The 18,534-nt window shown below is 34.7% G+C and overlaps 1 protein-coding gene across 1 annotated transcript; it reads right to left on the bottom strand.

Annotated features, from left to right (window-relative positions):
- Positions 1-9,914: 9,914 nt before the first annotated feature.
- LOC132302615 (uncharacterized) lies at positions 9,915-17,978 on the bottom strand. The gene is made up of 6 exons (XM_059799526.1): positions 17,737-17,978; positions 17,073-17,205; positions 16,859-16,962; positions 13,030-13,201; positions 12,771-12,911; positions 9,915-10,614 (listed from the first exon to the last, which is right to left on the bottom strand). Exons 1-6 carry the CDS (start codon positions 17,784-17,786, stop codon positions 10,225-10,227), a joined length of 990 nt encoding a protein of 329 aa, XP_059655509.1. The 5' UTR covers positions 17,787-17,978; the 3' UTR covers positions 9,915-10,224.
- Positions 17,979-18,534: the final 556 nt, after the last annotated feature.

Raw genomic sequence — 18,534 nt, 5'->3', positions numbered from 1 at the left:
GATATTGGCTTTAATAGGGACAAATAATTGGACTCCACCGTTAATATACAGTAGTGGTAAAGAAGGAGATGTTCAATGAACATTTTTGAAATAGAAACAAATTTATAAAATTCAAAAAACATTATGCTCACGTACATTTACATTTATACCACTTACCATTTTAGAGAAGGTTAATTTGTTACGGTAAAATCTTTCATTTGATTGCCCATCACATCACATTATAGCACTTAGAATAATGATTTGTAGGCTCTGAAATGGAACTCTCAAGTATTGGGTGACCACGGGCGAGTTTGGGCGGGTATATTTTCTTTTGTCCTTGCAATGTTTAAAAATTTTATCCTGTTCTCGCCCAAAATCACAAAAATGAAAGAACTTTTCATCTTATTCCCGTAACCATTGAACATTTTTACCCTCGCGAGTACCCGACCAGTCACATTTAAGATCATAATTTAATTATTGTTGAAATTGATTTGCTATTCTTTTTTTTTTCCCCTCATCTTCAATTATTCACCATTGCAACTTTTCTTTTAATAAAATTCATTTGTTATTTTTAATATTATTATATAGGATACTTAATATATAGTGAAAAATATATATACTAATGAAATAAGGATACTTAAGTAATATGTCTACCTAAACGGGGTGGGGCGGTGTCCTTGCCCTCGCACCAAATCCGTACGAGTTTTTATTGTATCAAACCATTCCCGCCCAAATAAACAAAAAGGTCACCCAAAATCGTCAAAAACGAGACGGGGTGGGGCGGGTAATCGCAGGGACGGGTCAAATTGCCATCCCTACTCAAGTATTAGGATCCGTTGTAATACAATATGATGTTACACGATGAGCGATTCGATGCAGTACAATACATTCTTGCTTCACTTCGATGCAAACCATTATATTGGATTCGTTTCTTAAACGAAAAACTTATCATTTCTCTTAGATACAGAACATTTTTCCATTAAATTGAAATGGAAATTGAATAAGACAACCCATAGTTTATTTAATTAAGGCCTTTTTTTATCTAATTTTTTATTTTAAATGTTTTAATTAAGGCTTCAGAAACCTAGAGGCGCGAATTAATTAAACCGGCCTAAAAGAACAAAATTGCCACATTAAGAAAACTGTCAGAGTGTAGCGACACTAACAGACCAACATCGTTTTTCACCAAAAGCTGCATTTGAGTTACACACAACACCACTACTCTAATGAACTTTAAAGCACGCGCAGAATTCAAGAGCTTGAATTTACGTGTAATATTGTTGTTTTTTAACCAGTGATTGCACCTCTGATTGGCATATTTCAAACACTAGGAGCTAACCCTAGCCACCTTTAACTACATAGGTTAAGCTGGACTAGTACTGCAACTGCCCACCACTTACTAGCGGCTCTGGTTTCACTGTTTCAGTGTGTCAATTACATCTATAACCTATACAACTACTCATAAAGATGAGCAAAAGCAAAAAAAAAAAAAAAAACTACTCATAAAGATGGAACCACAAAATATTTTGAAGACCAAAAGGTTATAACAATGGAACCTGCTCTAAGTAAGCTTGCGCGGCTCATAATTATTGGATCGACAGTGAGGGTCCAAATTCAGAGACTGTTCTCAAACGGTGTAGCAAATGTATGTTGTGTAAAAATTTTCAACGTATTTAAATATATTTTCAACACATTAATACTAGACTTAACAAAAATTCTGTGTTAGAAACATGTTTTATCTGTGTTATATAAAATCTCTCTTCAATATAGTTATTTTTAGTTTAGACACACTTAAATCGTGTTTAAACATATTTGTATTATGTGTAGAAATTGCATTAAAAAATGAAATAAATGTGTTAAAATGAATTTAAATGCATTGAAAAAGCACTATAGCGCTCTTTATTAAAGGAAAAACTAACTAAATAAATTCGTGCTCTTTATAAACAAACTACCCTTTTGTGAGGATAAAATTAAATGAAATTGGGTGAAGATTCCACTCTCACTAAACCTATTTTAGTACTCCCTCTGTCTCAAAAAAAATATCATACTTTTCTTTGTGGTCTGTCCCAAAATAGTTGTCACTTTCCTTTTTCAAACAATATATTTTACATCTTTCTATATATGTCCTTGGAGTTTAAAATTTAAAATTTGAATATTTAAAACTTAGAAGGGCAAGTTGCTTAGTAACTTTCCAGGGAAACAAGTCATGTCCCACATGTCTCCTTAAAAATTTTTACTCCCCAAAAGTGACATTTAAATTGGAACAGATGAAGTAATATACTTGCTCTTTATAAAAGGGTAAATTCAACTTAACTTTCTTAAGGTTTGTCATTATTCTACATACTCTCTTGATATTTTTTATTTTATTTTATTTATTATTATTATTTTTTTTTTCTAATTGGTCCTTACACACACGTATCTTTTCTGAAACTTAAACCCCTGACCTTCCTTTGGGAAGTAAGAGGCTGATACTGTTAGGCCGCCACTAACCTGTTGGTCATACCTTCTCTTTTAGTGACGACAGTCCAATTAGGTAATAGTAGTGTGTTATTTTATCGTTTTGTTTATAAGGTTAAACATGTCATTCTAGGCATTAAAAGAGCAAAAATGACATTTTGTTCATTTTTTACTGCTGACATTAGCAAATTCTTTTTATCTCGGGGTGTTAAGTTTTTAACAAGGGAATAATCTATTACATAAATAACAATTTTATGAACTAAGAGAGATCTAAGTGAAAAATGTTGGTGTTTTATTAGTATTAATAATAAAACGAGCAGCATTATTATAATTACTCAAATAACAAAACAAAATTCCTGATTAATTTTAAAGATGAATTATCACATCATTTTAAGTAGATAAATTGTAATGAAGGTTCGAGTAGTACATCACTTGGTCATAGAAGCATCAGATTTAGAGCTGATGGTTGGACTCCTCTTAAATACAAATAGATCCTCGGGTGTGTGAGTATAGAAATAAAATAAAATAAATAAACTATTTGTAAAATATTATTATACATCATCATCATCTTTCCATAAAGTATTATGCATTCAAACAAAAAAGCATTAATTACAACTTACAAGTACACAAGTAAAGCTAGCATTTAAATCTTTTCGTTTTCACCTTTTTCCGTTCATAGCATTGTCCACCGTGTTTTTCCGATGACACAAAGGGTGAAATGAAGCTATCTTTTCGATGAAAAGGAAATAAAATATTATAAAATAATAATTATTATTTGTATACCGACAATTGTTGTGTACTTTGTGAGGTGCATAAAAGACTAATTAAAAAAAGAAAGAAGCTGATTTTTGTAGATTATAAAAAATAAAAAAACCAGAACAAAATTAGCAAAGCGACTAATGTACTTTTACATCATCAATTAACCAAACAAAACCTGAAACTTTATTTTTTAATTAATGATTTTTTGGGTAACATAACCTGAAACTTGTTCACTGTTTCACTATAAGAGGACCATAAAAGCATCTCAGAGATCTTTGTCAACCTACAGTCTCGCTATCCTTGCTCAAGTACGTACACACACACACACACATATATATATCTCTCTCTAGATGCTCAACAAGGAAGTAGCAGCAGTGGCAGAACTACACAAAAATAGTTGCATAGATGAACTACTCCCTGTGACAAAACCCAAAGTCTCAGAGACATGCAATAGCCGCAGTAAAAGTCGACGGCTATAGACTCAGCTCATTCATGCGATCACAGTATAGGGAATGTATAAAGCTGCTGCATATATATATGGTTTTGTATCTAAACTCTCTCATCTCTTTCTCTCTCTCTCTCTCTCTCTATATATATATATATATACTTGCCAATGCGTATGATTGGATATGACATATTATATTAATCAATATCTATTTTTCAGTGAAATATTATATTAATATATTTACATGCATATTAATTTCTCACTTGTAATTTATCTCTCGATCTCTACTGAATTTTAATATTTATACTTTTTTATAACCTTATATATTATAACATTTTAGAATTACTTTTAGAGTAGTAGTAATTTCCATCTCTCTATATATATGAAATTGCTGTCATTAGACATTTATCCCCCTACTCTTGTAAATAGTACTCATGCGCATGGTCATCTAAACCCTTAGTGGAGTTGCAGTAGCTAAGACCCCTTATTCTTTTATGTATTTTCAAGTAATTTTTATTTTTAATACAAGTCTCATTATAAGGTTTATTTTATTTTATTTTACTGTACTTCATTCAAATTTTAAACAATAGTGATGATAGGTTTGCCGAAAAGTTTGTAGCTAAAAAAAAGGATGAAAAGTTAAAGAACTTCAAACGATCAAGTCATGTGACAAGTTGAAAAGTTAAAATCTCGGCAACACGTCAAGGACCTGTAGGGATGGCAACGGGGAGGGTTTGGAGCGAGTTTCCCTAAATCCCGCACCGTCTCTTTTAATTTTTGTCAAGTCCATGCCCGCCCCGAGACCCACAACGGGTTGAATTTTTATGTCCAGCCCCGCCCCGTTGGGGAATACTGTGCTCCCGTGCCCGCCCTGCTAACAAATTTTTTTCTCCCACTTTTTAGAACTTAAGCTCCTACTATTTATATGCGGAAATCCTGGGAATGACACAACATAAATGAAATTATTATCTCAACAAAAATAAAAAAAAATAACATGCACATGCCATAATTCAGAGAACATAATAAACAAAAATAAAAATTTAATACAATCAAATCACAAGAAGTTCTAAACTCTAACGTCTACCATAATCAAAACAAAAGCATATTTAATATCAAGTTTACATCCCAAATTAGGATTGTAAGAGATGGATATCTGGGTAAGCCGCTAAAATTAGTTATTAATATTGTGTGTGTATATATATATATATATATATATATATATATATATATATATATATATTAAATATAGTTATATGCTTAGTGGAACGGGGCGGGGCGGGCCCCCAGGATATGTATACTAAACCTTTACCCACCCCGTGACTCGCGACGGGTACAAAATTTGTATCCATGCCCGCCCCAACGGTATAAAAAGTGTTCCCATATCCATTATTAACGGGGCTGGACGGGGCAGAGCCTCAGCGGGGCGGTAAAAATAGACATCCCTAAGGACCCGCCCTCGAATCACTCAAACCGTGGTATCACGCTAAGTCATCAAAACCTCGAGAGCCAACCCTCGAGTCATTGTTTGGCTTTTTTTTTAGGGGCGTGCCAGAATGTTTCGACCCAAGGGGTTAGATAGCCAAACTATCCTTGGTACTGACCGAGTCTAAAATCGGCCCTTTCTGAATCAGGTGACCCTTTCCTTCAGGTTCTTCAACGTCTCAATAAAGAGGACTTTCAGTGTAGAATGAATGAAGGGAGTAAAACAAATTACACAAGTATTCATCTATTCCAAGAGACTTAGAAAACAAAAGTAGAGTGGACTAATGCCAAGTGTCGACTTTTATTTCATAAGTAAAATTCTTATACAGAGTACAAGAAGTGGAATTCTAACATTAGGTTACTTCTATAAACAGAAGTAAAATACAATTAAAAGACTGTATTGAATTACAGAGAATGAAAAATATCGATAAAGAAACAGGAAATTTGTGTTAGTCGGGGACCTTTTGCACAAGGCCCTCATAGTGCTATTTATAGTTGAGGCTTAGCAATTTATTTTGGCAGTTTCTTTTTAAATTCAAAAATTATATTTGAATTATAAAAATTTCTTTTTGCCTTTAGACTTATCCACATGTCTTAAAGCTTTATCCAAACACCTGTGTTTTGAAACACAAAGTGACGTGACTTTAGACTCCAAAATAAGAGTCCTATTACACGTTATATTTCTTTTCCTCCAATCAACCAACACCATGTGTTCCATAAAATTAATTTTATGGTGCAAACAGTCACTCAAACCTTGGCATCGCATTAGGTCATAAAATCTTAATGGCCACCTTTCGAGTCACTCAAACCTTGGCATCGCGCCAGGTCATCAAAACCTCGAGGGCCAGCCTTCGATAAAGTCACTCAAACCCTGGCATTGCGCCAAAAACCTCGAAGGCCAGCCCTAGAGTTACTTAAACCGTAGCATCCCGTCAGGTTATCAAAACCTCAAGGGCCAACACTCAAGTCACTTAAACCCTGGCATCACGCCAGGTCACCAAAACCTTGAGGGTTCACCCTCGAGTCACTTAAACAATGACAGCGCACCAAGACAGAAACCCTGGTCACGAGTGTTAATGAAACCAGGGGTGCCCAAGTAGAATACGAAACAAGGGTAGGGCCTTCTTGCATATATACTTGGGACTTCACATTGGAATACTTGGAAGGATCTTGGATTGATGGATGCGAAATCAAGAAATGCCTCGTGAGGCCTAATTAATGAGATGGTGAGCATATGCTATGACAGAAAGCCTTCATATAACATATAATGCTCTGACATTACCATTACGAGTTCGGTTACCGTCGGTAAAGTAATGACAATATGCATTTAATGCTACAAATGAGAGAAACATAACATACCGCAGGGCTCGATGAGAGGAAGTGGTCTCTTAGGCTCCTAGGGCCATCATGACTGCCCAAGTAAACATGAGGCAAAGGAAAAAGCATGCGATGAACCATTGGGCAATACCCTAAAGGCCCAGGGTCTATAAATAGTATTCTTTGAGGAAGCATTAAGGCAGGACAAGAAACAAGAAGGCTTTGTGATATAACTATAGCATATTCTCCCTAACCTCATCTAAATCTCGTTGGATCAGTCTTCTTCTTCTTCTTCTTCTTCATCCAGTTCAATCTCTGTATCCCTCATATTTGTGTTTAAGATATCGCCATATATATATATATATATATATATATTATTGTGTTATAAAAACGACCCTTACAAAGGTCATATGGAGATCCGAAGTGCTCCCTATCCATGTGATGAATGGTATGGGATGCAAACACGGGTCGGATCCCACAACAACTATCATGTGAATTAGGGTGCACTTCGGCTCCCTATTCGGTTTGCCGTTTAGACTATCAAATCATTTTCCTTCCTTAAACAAAAATAATGTAATTGTATATGAGCCACATTTGTAATAAAATTTCAATAAAAGAAAGAGATTGTCTTTTCTAGTTCTTGATCTCACACAAATTTTTATATTTATTTTTCTATCCAGGTAGAATTCTTCATACTTAACAAGTAAATGTACGAATCTATCTAACTTATTTGATTTGAAAATAATAATAATAATAATAATAATAATAAAATCTTGAATTTGTGCCCCACACACACACACACACACACATATATATATATATATATATATTTGTGAACTTTTATAAAGTGTCCCCCTAGTTTACAAAATTATTAGTTTGACCCTGCCCTTTTTACTTTGCCTAATTTATAAAATGTCCCCCTGATTATCTTACTTAGTAGAAGCAGCCATAACGACGAACTAGTAGTTATGGTGCACAGTTACTAGAAGCAGCTAGAAAGACAATTAGTTCTTAAAATTTGTGGCATAATGACTATCAAATTGTTCTACTATCCTTCTAAAACAAAATAGGTTATGTTAAATACTCTTTGCATGATAATTTAAGTTCTTAAATATTTGTCATGTTAGATATATATATATATATATATATTTTCACCCGTTCAATATGCCATTTGAAAGAAATTTTTCGTTCGATTCATGGAACAAATTGTATACTTAAGTTGATTTCTTTGGTCATATTCAACCATCGCAGCATCCTCTTATTAAATATTCAACCTCACAATCATAAGTCCATTTAGCTAAATTTAAATTTTTTCTTTTTCTTTTTCTTTTTTCTTTTTTTTCTTTTCAAATCTCTCCTAAAATGAAATTCTGGCGGTTCGGGCTCTCATGTTGGATGGATGTCCTCACGTTATGTGAATCTTTTGTCCATTATGGGCTTCTGGGCCTTTTGTTTGGTCTGTCCAGATCTGTTTGGCAGTCCATACAGTATTCATATTACTGTACAATTTGTTTGAATTTCTGAATATATATATATACACACACACACACACACACAGAAGATCTAGACTGAGCACTGGAAATATCCTGTGTGTTAAAACATAAAACGAAATTCAAGACGAAAACGACTCTTCATTTCAACAAAATCAATGTGGGTACAAAGTGGAGATCACGCATTCGAGTCCCTGCTAATATGCATGTTATTATCATTGTGTAACCACTGCTTTTCTTTATTCATTTTTCTTAACTTGTTCCCATACTTCTCTTACTAACGACAAAACCCTTCTCACAGTAAGTACTCTCTTTCTCACACACATACACATATATGTATATATATCAATATGATGTATCAGTACGGTTTGTATCTTACACAAGTGTTTGCTGAAGTTTCATGTTATATTGTGTCTTTATAGAAGCAGACGTGGGTTTGAAATTGAGTTGCATGAGGAGGAGGATGCTGCTCAAGTGTGACTATATATGTATTAAGCTGTACAAAAATGTCTGTGGGTGTATGCATGCTTATACAAAAGGGACATTTCATACATATATATATATATATATATACACACACACACATATAAAACCCAGAGCTAGCATATGGCATGGCCTTGTGTGGTCAGACTCACAAGGGGTGGTGGATGTCATGTAGTAGCTAGGTCGATCGAGTTTCTAAGAAAGCAACAACATTTTATTTTGGTTTTTTTAACTGATCAGATCAAAATTTGTCTCAGTTGGCTTGGCTCTGTTCATCTCTGGCTGTCCCATCACCAATCATGCTGTGACACTGCATGCACGAATCGGGATCACCTCCTGTGACACAGGATGTCTTCATTGGTTGGGCTATGTTCATCTCTGGTTGCCCATCACCAATTATGCTGTGCCGCTGCATGTACGAATCGGGATGTACGTCCTCTGTCGCTTACACAACACATTACATCCTTTTCGCAATATAATATATACATCACATAACATGTGATGTAAAGTTGTTGCGCATTGAAAATTATTTCGATATAAAGTTATTATGGTGACACCGAACATCCTGTGTCACGGGAGAGGATTCGGGTTGAAGATAAAAATAGCACAATTATTCACCAAACACTGCCTCCACATTAAACAACAGATTGAAAGCACAGAGCACAGTAGTCAACTTTGCCTTGGTTGCTTTTCTGTGTTCACTTTCACAACATTTCCTATCAATGCATATTTCTATTTTGTAGCCTAGGTTTTGCAATATTTTGCTGTTTAGTCATGAAATGAAAGACCTAATATCACACAAGTGCTATGTATATGTATTGACAAGATCAATGCCTAACAATAATTCGAATAAAAACATATTTTGTTGCATTTTCTTAACAAGAGTTATGCAATTCTATTACAATTTATGTTACATGGACTCCAGTAAATGTGGAGCGTATGCCTTCACGTTGAATTTTAGGAAAAAACTATGGCTAAATATTCATATTGTATGATATTCTTACCAGATTTTCAGGGTAAAATAGTAATTTTATGTAATAGAGGGTTCTGCATGAGCACTCCAGACTTCAAAAAGATTATGTAAGAAAAAGAAAGACTTATATACACAAGTATATATAGTAATTAATTTAAGTAATGAATATGCTGACTGAGTGCATGGCTGAACAAATATTCCGTACCCGTACCCAAAGTGTATTGTGTGAATGCAGGTGCTGGTACTTCACTAGGCTCCATACAAACAGAAGGCATATACGACAACAAAGTACTATTATAACCCTAGATAAGGAGCAACAATTCATTACACTTGGAAATGCACCAGTCATAACAGCCACCAATCACCATATCATTATAAACCAATTTCTCTAACCTAAGATATATATATATATATATATATATATATATATATATATTAGGGTTGAGACATGCAAGAAGTAACTCCCGAATTTCCCAAATGCTCATATTCTACATGTGATGATTTCATCATTTGGGCTCACACTTGGAAATGCAAAAAGTGCAAGTTCATATTGATAAGCATTACAAGTTACACAATTCAATAATCAGAACCTAAAATAAGATACACGATAGCAACTGAGAAAAGAGCATTATATAATGCATTTTACAAGTAAACACTTCGGTTCTTAACCAGAAGAACATATAACGGCTCGAAAATTATATAATAACACCACAGTGCACTCGATAAAAGTTTAGCAGAGGATATACATTTCTCCTAACCCAACCCAAGGAATGTCAAGAACGCATTGCCTTGATCTTTTATCTTTCGTATTTAAAGCAAAATAATCCAACGGAGAACTTTTAACTCTTGCTTTCTTCTACTTTCAAAGAGCCAAATTTAACATTAACCAACTCAGCAGCTGCACGGGCAGCAGCTGATGCACGATCCGCAGCAGCAATAGCAGCTTGAGCTCTCTCCAAAATATCCGATGATTGTGGTCTGGATGAATGTGGAATTGTCTCCATTTTAGGATCACTAACGTGTGCTATATTACAATCCTTAACTGATGGTGCAGTTCCCTCCGAACCCAACAAGGGCATGCCAGGGCTTTGTGATTGTTGATACTGGACTCCTAGTTTATTATCCGTAGACATGATAGGATGTGCTTTGCTAGAAGGTGGATGTTCAGGAGGATCCTGTTTGGAGGGAGCTCGAGAAAGTGCAGCACTAGGTACGGGCTTTGGTCCATTCTATAGATAACATAAAAAAAAACATAATTAAATATTAAGTGGCAAAAATAGCAATAATAATAAAAGAGAATAAATGGAAAATCAAAGTTGACTTGGAGCTCATCGAATATGAGAAAAACTAATATTCATTTAGTCTTGAATGCCACAAAAAAATCCAGTAAATGTTGACTTGGACATCAAAGAATATGTAAGGGCACCACAATCATAGCAGCAAATGTTGTTTCCAGTGCGTAAAATTTTTATTTCACAGAGATGATTGGCCCCCCAAATTAAAATGTTCCACAGATTTGTCCACCTACGTGATGAAACAACTACAACATCCCTCATCAGTCACCACCACCTCCCTCACCAATCGCTACAACCACCACAACAATACCAGTAACTAGATTTGTCTTAACACCATCACCGCTAACGAAACCCCAAACTAAGTTCCAAGAATTGGCTAAAAGACCACCATAGCTGCAGGAAATCAATTACCCCGTACCACCATTATATTCTCATTCCAGTCTATGACAACACCTCCTCAATTGACCACCAAACCCAAACCACCTCTGTCATCTCAATCTTTAATAAATCACCAATACCACTTTCGTCCACCTATAATACAGTTCAAAATTGCCATTGTTCAACCCCTTATCTAAAACATTAGCACTGTTGCCAAACCACAAACAATTCAAACCTGACCTCTATCTCCAACAAAGCTGAAAGCAATCATCATTGACCTCCATTTGTCACTCTGATTTGCCACCATCAAATCTATGACCTCATCTAGCCGAAACCACTGCAACCACCAAATTGTATCCATCCCTCATAAGCAGAGTCAACTGCCACAATCTGCTATAACATGTCAGCTTCATCACCACCACCATCCTCAGACATCCCATTTCACCAGATCAGCTATTCAATTTCCTCACTTTTCACCACCATTCAAGCCCTTTGCAAAACCCCAATCTTCTTCACCATCATTCCATGATCAAACTCAAAGCACCATCCTCACTGCTGGATTTTGCTTTTGGATGTTGGTTTGAGAGAGACAGAAAAAAGAGGTTAGGGTGGCTAGGTAGAGAGGTTAAGAGAAAGAAAGAAGTCACAAAGAGGGAAATTACAGAGTAAGGACACAGTTTTACATATCAAGAGCATGTTTTTAATTTTTGAAATAAAAAGTTTATTTTCCATGGAAGCAGCTATTGTTGTTGTGGCAATTGCTCCACTTAATGGAATCCACTCACGCTGATTGATGATGATTGATGAAAGGTTTTGGTAATTATCTCCCCTAAAGATGTTCAAATATATAATTTCTGTGTACTAATCATTTCTCCCCATCCCTCCTCTTTGGCATCTATTGATATATCCTAGTGATAATAAGGACAACAATACAAAGTAATGAGAACCCAGGCAAGCATATTAACCAGTATGGTCCCTGTTAACTGAGTGGTCCAAGAAAAGTTACTGGATAGAAACCAAACTTTTAGCATTATTTACACAAAGTGACTGCTCTCAGGACTGCTTTCTCACACTTGACAGCTCGAGCATTTACTGGTGCACCAAACAATGGTCCCTCCAGCAAAAATAACCACTTTGTAATATTATTTGACACTAAATATTTTATATTTTTTAAAAAAACTCGGCAATAGTCTAAGCAAAAGAGCTCCTAAAATCTTTCCATGATAAGACATTAACCACCAATCTTGTTAGAGGTCCTACACACACACCTATATTGTGTCATGTTTGCTACTCACATCATAACACAAGTGACTGTTGATGAATCAAATAATAAAAAGGGTGTTGGAGAATATTATTATAGGAACCTTAAATTACTCCACAAAGTATTGCTCTGAGAATATTGTGGGAGTGATCTTAGTCTATGGTAAAATATGATTTGAGTGATTTATAGGATTGATTTTATGAATCCTCCATTAATGTATTTTCCATATTTATGGCTTTGTTCTTTCACCTATAAATAGAGGTGCTCATTGTAAACAATCTTAAGAGAGAATATAATAAGGGTGATGTAACCCTTTGGGCTTTGTGTGTCTTTTCTTGTGTTCTTCATGTTTAATTTCTCTCTTCAATTTTTATATCTTTCAACAAAGGGGGCATTGAACTAGAACTATCGATATAAAGGGAGAAAAGATGAAACAGGATATGGCAAGTACCAGCAGATCCTCAGGACTTTTACTAAATTCTGCTTCTGTTTTAGAAGAATCCCAAGCCACGTTATACTCTTGTGCAATTTCTTTCAGTACCTTGAGCCTTACTCCTGCAGATGGAGCACTAACGGAAAGTTTCTCAATTATCTGCAGAAATAAAAAAGAAATTCAGACAAGATGGAATCGGGACATCCAATTTACAGTGGTCACTCCTCCAGGTATATAGCAAAAGTGCAATGTAAAAGATGTATTGGAGCCAATTAACCGTGCGGTTGACACTCGTGTCAGGCCGAAGTTCAGAGGCAGCAGCTATGAACTCCTTCCCATACTTTGCAGCAAACAAGGTCCTGACATGCAACAAATCTGGCAAATCTGAACATCTAGGAGCAGCAAAGATTATGCTTGCAACAGCTTCCCGCAATTCCAAAGGACACTCCCTGAAAAAGATAATCACAAATTATGTCACTTGCAGATATCTTACAAGGTGCATGGACTTCTTCATTGTTATTAGTAAAAATTCCAAAAGTGCTTCATAGTTGAAGCAAACCAAAGAGGCCCTTCAAACATGTTACAGAATTCAGTTAAAGCCAGAAACTATTTTAGCAACTGCCAGAAATTGTTTCAGCAATCATGAAGAGATACAGTGAATTTGAAAATTGGAAATTTACATGTCGGACAAAGCTTATATGTAACCCCTAAATGAGCATCTTTTCATTCTCTCAACATTAAGATATTTCAAATAAATAAATAAATAAGAAGCAAGTTTATAATATCATGAAGAGCTATGTTATTATTATCATTTTATATACATATTTATATATTTATTATTTTATTTTATTATTTATTATATATAATTTTAACTTATGAAAAAATGTTATTATTATTTTTTTAGTCCAATAATCAAGTATCATAAAGCTATGCCATAAATCAACGTAAAGCATCTCTATAACCATGTTAGTTTCTATTCTATAAAACTAAGAACGATTGAGTCAAGCCATGGTACATTGTGGGAGAGTGATTAAATAATAGCTTCGGAAATTAATTTGTTTTTATACCAGGATTTTGAGAATGGAAGTATCTATTATCTAAGGAGACGAATAGCAATGCATAAACAGAAGAAAGATCTTCATAAAAAGATGATGACATGCTTTAAAGGTCAAGGAGGTCTTGTTTAGATCATTGTTCAATTGTAATACAGTTGAGGAAATTGCAGTTCCTTTTTTAAGTTTTCTTACAATTATGTCTTGTAGGTAGAAAACTGGGAAAATATTGCTTATTGTATACTCTGCATATACCTTGTTCTCTCTCAATTTTCATTATTACTTTTTTTTTTTCTTCTCAAATGGTCATTAACCAACTTTGATCTTGCTGCTCCGGGATGCAAAGATGGATGGAACACATACAGACCTAGCTTCTGATTTTATTCACATCAAGTAGCTGCTCTCTAAGTCAAAACCCATGTCTTACTTTAAACATTCAAGCTTTTATCATTACAACAAAAATGGCACTCTTTGTAATGAAATCTTAATTAAAATAGTTAGAGAGAGAAAGAGGAGACAAGAGATTATTAATAATGAACCTCCAATAAAAGTATGATCCTAATATAGCCAAAAGCCTTGTTCTAAGGTGTACTGTAGTGGCCTCAAGGACCCAACATGAGGTTTGGACAAGTGATTACATTTTGCATAGCTTATATGTATCACTGATGGCAAAGGTGTTGATTCACTCCAATAGAAGGATAAGTATGCTTCACGCCCTTGAGAAACATTTAAGTGAAGGGCGCAAGAGATATTTCTTAGTGTCTTATTCTCAAAACAATTTTAAAGACTGTGCAAGAACACCCTATTGCCTATACTTTTGTGACCTACTCCAAACCAAGGAAGAGGAATCAGTTGGGGTACTGAGAAAGCCCGAAGGAACTCTTAAGAAAAAATTACCGATGTTGTGGCAATGAACTTCCCAATTGGTTATCATCTGGACTTTATGTTATATCCAAAACTGAACTGATCTGATGTCAAGGGCCACTTTGCCTAATGTGACTAACTCCTGAATAACCCCAGGGAGCAAGGAAATTTCAACACCAAGAACAGGGTTTGTTAAAGATGTGTTACATCCAATCTTACACCTTAAACAAATCCCACCCCTTCTCGTTTAAAAGAAAATGGCACACAGATTATGATGAAATATGACTTCCCAGTTAGTTACTAAATGATCTGCTGTATGCTTCAACACAGAATTCTTCTCCAAAATCAAAATCCCATTGCCACTATCATGTAAGATTTTGACCTGGTGACAAATGAAAAAAAAAAAGGTAGATTATATGTTTCTTGTAACAATGTTGTGTTTCTAGGCTGTGCTTTTAATAAAAATAGAACTTCATAATGATAAGAGCAAACCAATTCTAAAATCACAATCATCATCCTTGCCTTTATCCTAATGCAATTCTAAAATGGCAAATCCAAACTAAGTCCATACACGAGGTCCAAAGTCTTTATTGATTCGCAACATACTATTATCGATTTCCTAAGTATTTCATCAATATCATTGTCGTCATAATCAATGACAGAATTTGACAATTCTCACAGACAAACAAGGTTGAGAAAAGATTAAACATGACTCCAAATAAAATTTTCTAACCATTTTAAGGGGTCCCTGAAATAATGAAATTTATTTTAAAATTATAGACAAATCCCTGAAATGTCAAACACATGTTCAGGAGTGCCCGTGAAGTTTCAGAGTTAAACATGTGCCCAACATGAACACGGCACTTTCATACAAGTATCTGCGCTCCTTAGTTGAGTGTAATGCATCTCATATAGGTATTGCAGTCATCTAAGGCTAATAAAGGCACCAGTAAATTCTTTTCAAAAAAACAAATCACTGGAATCAAGATGCACTATTTTACACACAAGTTACAGCAGTTGTTGAGGTTCAACCCCTTTGAACGCATATGAAATCTGTTTTATGTTTTAAACGTAATGCCCTTCAATTTCGTGACACATAAAAAAGTTCTTCTGTACCAAACATGTAAACTGGATTTCTTCCTCCAAGAGTACCAAATTTGTGATCCATAGTAAATTGTGTACAATGATTAGAAAGGAAATTGGCTTTTGCTTGCTTCTAGAGAATGACATCTTTGGAAAGGTATCCGGATAAGTAGAAACAGAAAATATAGCATTGTCACTACTGTAATTGGATTTTTAATCAAAGGAAATCAAGTTTGTACTTTTTAAGGCCTTTTGCGATGATGTTATATTATCATATTGCGTGGTTGAGGTTTAGTTAGTCATTTACTCATTTTGTTAAGTACAAGACTTTAATATTGTTCCAAGAGCACCACTAGTATTCTAAGATGAATCGTGATATGGAGAGAATTTTTGCGATGAATCAAAGGAAATCAAGTTTGTACTTTTTAAGGCTTTTTGCGATGATGTTATATCATATTGCATGGTTGTGGTTTAGTTAGTCATTTACTCATTTTGTTAAGTACAAGACTTTAATATTGTTCCAAGAGCACCACTAGTATTCTAAGATGAATCGTGATATGGAGAGAATTTTTGTTGTCAATTCATGACATGTCAAGGTGCTGACAGTAAAATTGCCTAATATCAACTTCTACCTATACCAAGCATCCTTAGTATGAAGTATGAATATTACCATAGACTGGATTGGGATTGCCAAGAATTTTACATTTGAGATACTAATTTTTTTCAAAATATTCTACATTTTGCAAATGTAGAAAGAAAAGCAAACAAAATAATTTTACATGCTAGTGAAACAGACCAACATTTGATCAAATACGCAACAGCTATGCAACCCTAGAAGGATGGCAGTCGATTTAAACACCTTTAAGGGGATTTCAGGGCAAAACCACAACCTAAGAAATATTTTGATTAAAAACCCTATGACACAGGGCCTGGTCAGAAAAAATAAAGGGGTGCCACTGGTTTGTAGAACAGTATAAACATGCATAAACTGAGCTCAAAAGAATGTGTGAACCAACAGACTAAGCTCTATTGAGGCAAAATGTAGTGAAAAAATATCAATCACCACCTTCAATGTAAAAAAGTAAACCCTTGTGGATAGTTACTTACTTCTGGCTATCAAGAACAGGAACACGTACAAGAACGAATTCACAGAACATTTCCAATATTTCATATGCAGCCCATGTGTTGTGTTCCCGTATAACATGTTCAACCTAACAAAAGATGAATATTGAATACCAATAAATAAGATATCAATTGTGTGAAACAGTGAAAACGAATCCCAGTGAATTGGCAACCAGCAAGACTGAATTTGATGGAATACCCGGATTCGAGCTATGGCTTCTTGGCCAGCATGCAGAAATTGGGCAATCTCCTTGCGCATAAGTTTGAGCTGATTGTCTCTCTTGTTTTGCAGCAATTTAATTCGCGCGATTGCCAAGTTCAAGCATGTTTTGCTACAAAACCATCTATCAACATCAACATTTACACCCAAAATAGAAATTTATGCATAACTAAGAGACATCAAAAACTACAGCACAACTCATCCCATTTTTGAGCAGACAAATACAAAGCTTGAAGAATTGCGACAATCCCCATTATATATAATGACTTTCTTAGTAGAAACAGAATAGTTACAGCAACAAACTTTACATGTATATCATACAGATTAAGCTTTGAACTTGGCTAAAAGAAGTTCAAAAATTCATTGAATTGATGGGTATTTCATATATTGAGAATTTTGATAAAACAAAACAACAAGCACTATAAACGCACACACAAACACACATATATATCGTATAAATGTAAGATACAACATACCCAAAACAAAAAAGATGAAATTTTTTTTGGGTAAAAATATTATGAGTTGACCAACCCAAATTACATGAGCTAATGAAATATTAAATTAACCAAGTACATAAATCTTATACATCATTTCACAGTGAATAAATTGAAAATAAAGACCGATTAAAATTACTGGAACTGACCATTTAGCGCCAAGAATGCCTCTGTTGAAGAGTTGATTCAAAAGCGACATTGATCCCCCAAATTGAAACAACAGAGACTAATCTGACAGAAACCCAACTACCCCTTTTGAGATTGTTGATTGTAAACGATTGTTGAGCGACGGAGTGATTTGGTTGTTGATCAATTTACATCAACACCGCAAAGTACCACAGTACCAACTCTGTTGCGTCGAAGAGACCGTCTGAGAGTTTGATTAGCCTTTAAATTGCAGCGGGTGGGCCAGTAATCCACGGGCCTCAGGATCAAAACTTGGCTCCGGTAAGTGGTCCTACTATTTGGACTAGGCCCACACCTCCACACCAGATACAAGTAGATGGATATATCCAAAATTGGCTCCCCGCGGTACTGTTTTTTTGGTCGAAAACATCCGATTAAATTTATGTGAGGAAGAATCGGGATCATGATAACATCATCTTTCAATCATACAAAAGTATAAAACAGTCTCATGTATCCGACTTTTCGAATACTTATCATTATTCTATTTTATCTACTTTTAAAAACACAATTTAGGTGTTCTTTATACCATAAAAAATTAAAATTAAAATATTAGTTATATAAATTTATAAATTTTAGACCCAATCAATATGAAATAAAATGCCATAGTGTTGCACTTTATAGATTTTAGTTATATATATTTTGGTGTGAATTTCAAACTTTTTCCAAATTCATTCCTATACGAATTTCATGCCATGCAAATTGTAAAATGTTTTACAGTGACCTTATAATAAACCCATGCTAGGCCCCCTCAGCCCATGTAG

This window comes from Cornus florida, unplaced genomic scaffold (assembly GCF_030987335.1).
Source record: "Cornus florida cultivar Cherokee Brave unplaced genomic scaffold, ASM3098733v1 CherokeeBrave_3.0.0_Hap2_Chr04, whole genome shotgun sequence".
In the NCBI taxonomy this organism is placed as follows: domain Eukaryota; kingdom Viridiplantae; phylum Streptophyta; class Magnoliopsida; order Cornales; family Cornaceae; genus Cornus; species Cornus florida.
Note: the sequence above shows the minus strand (reverse complement) of the source record. Positions and strands in the feature narration are given on the sequence as shown.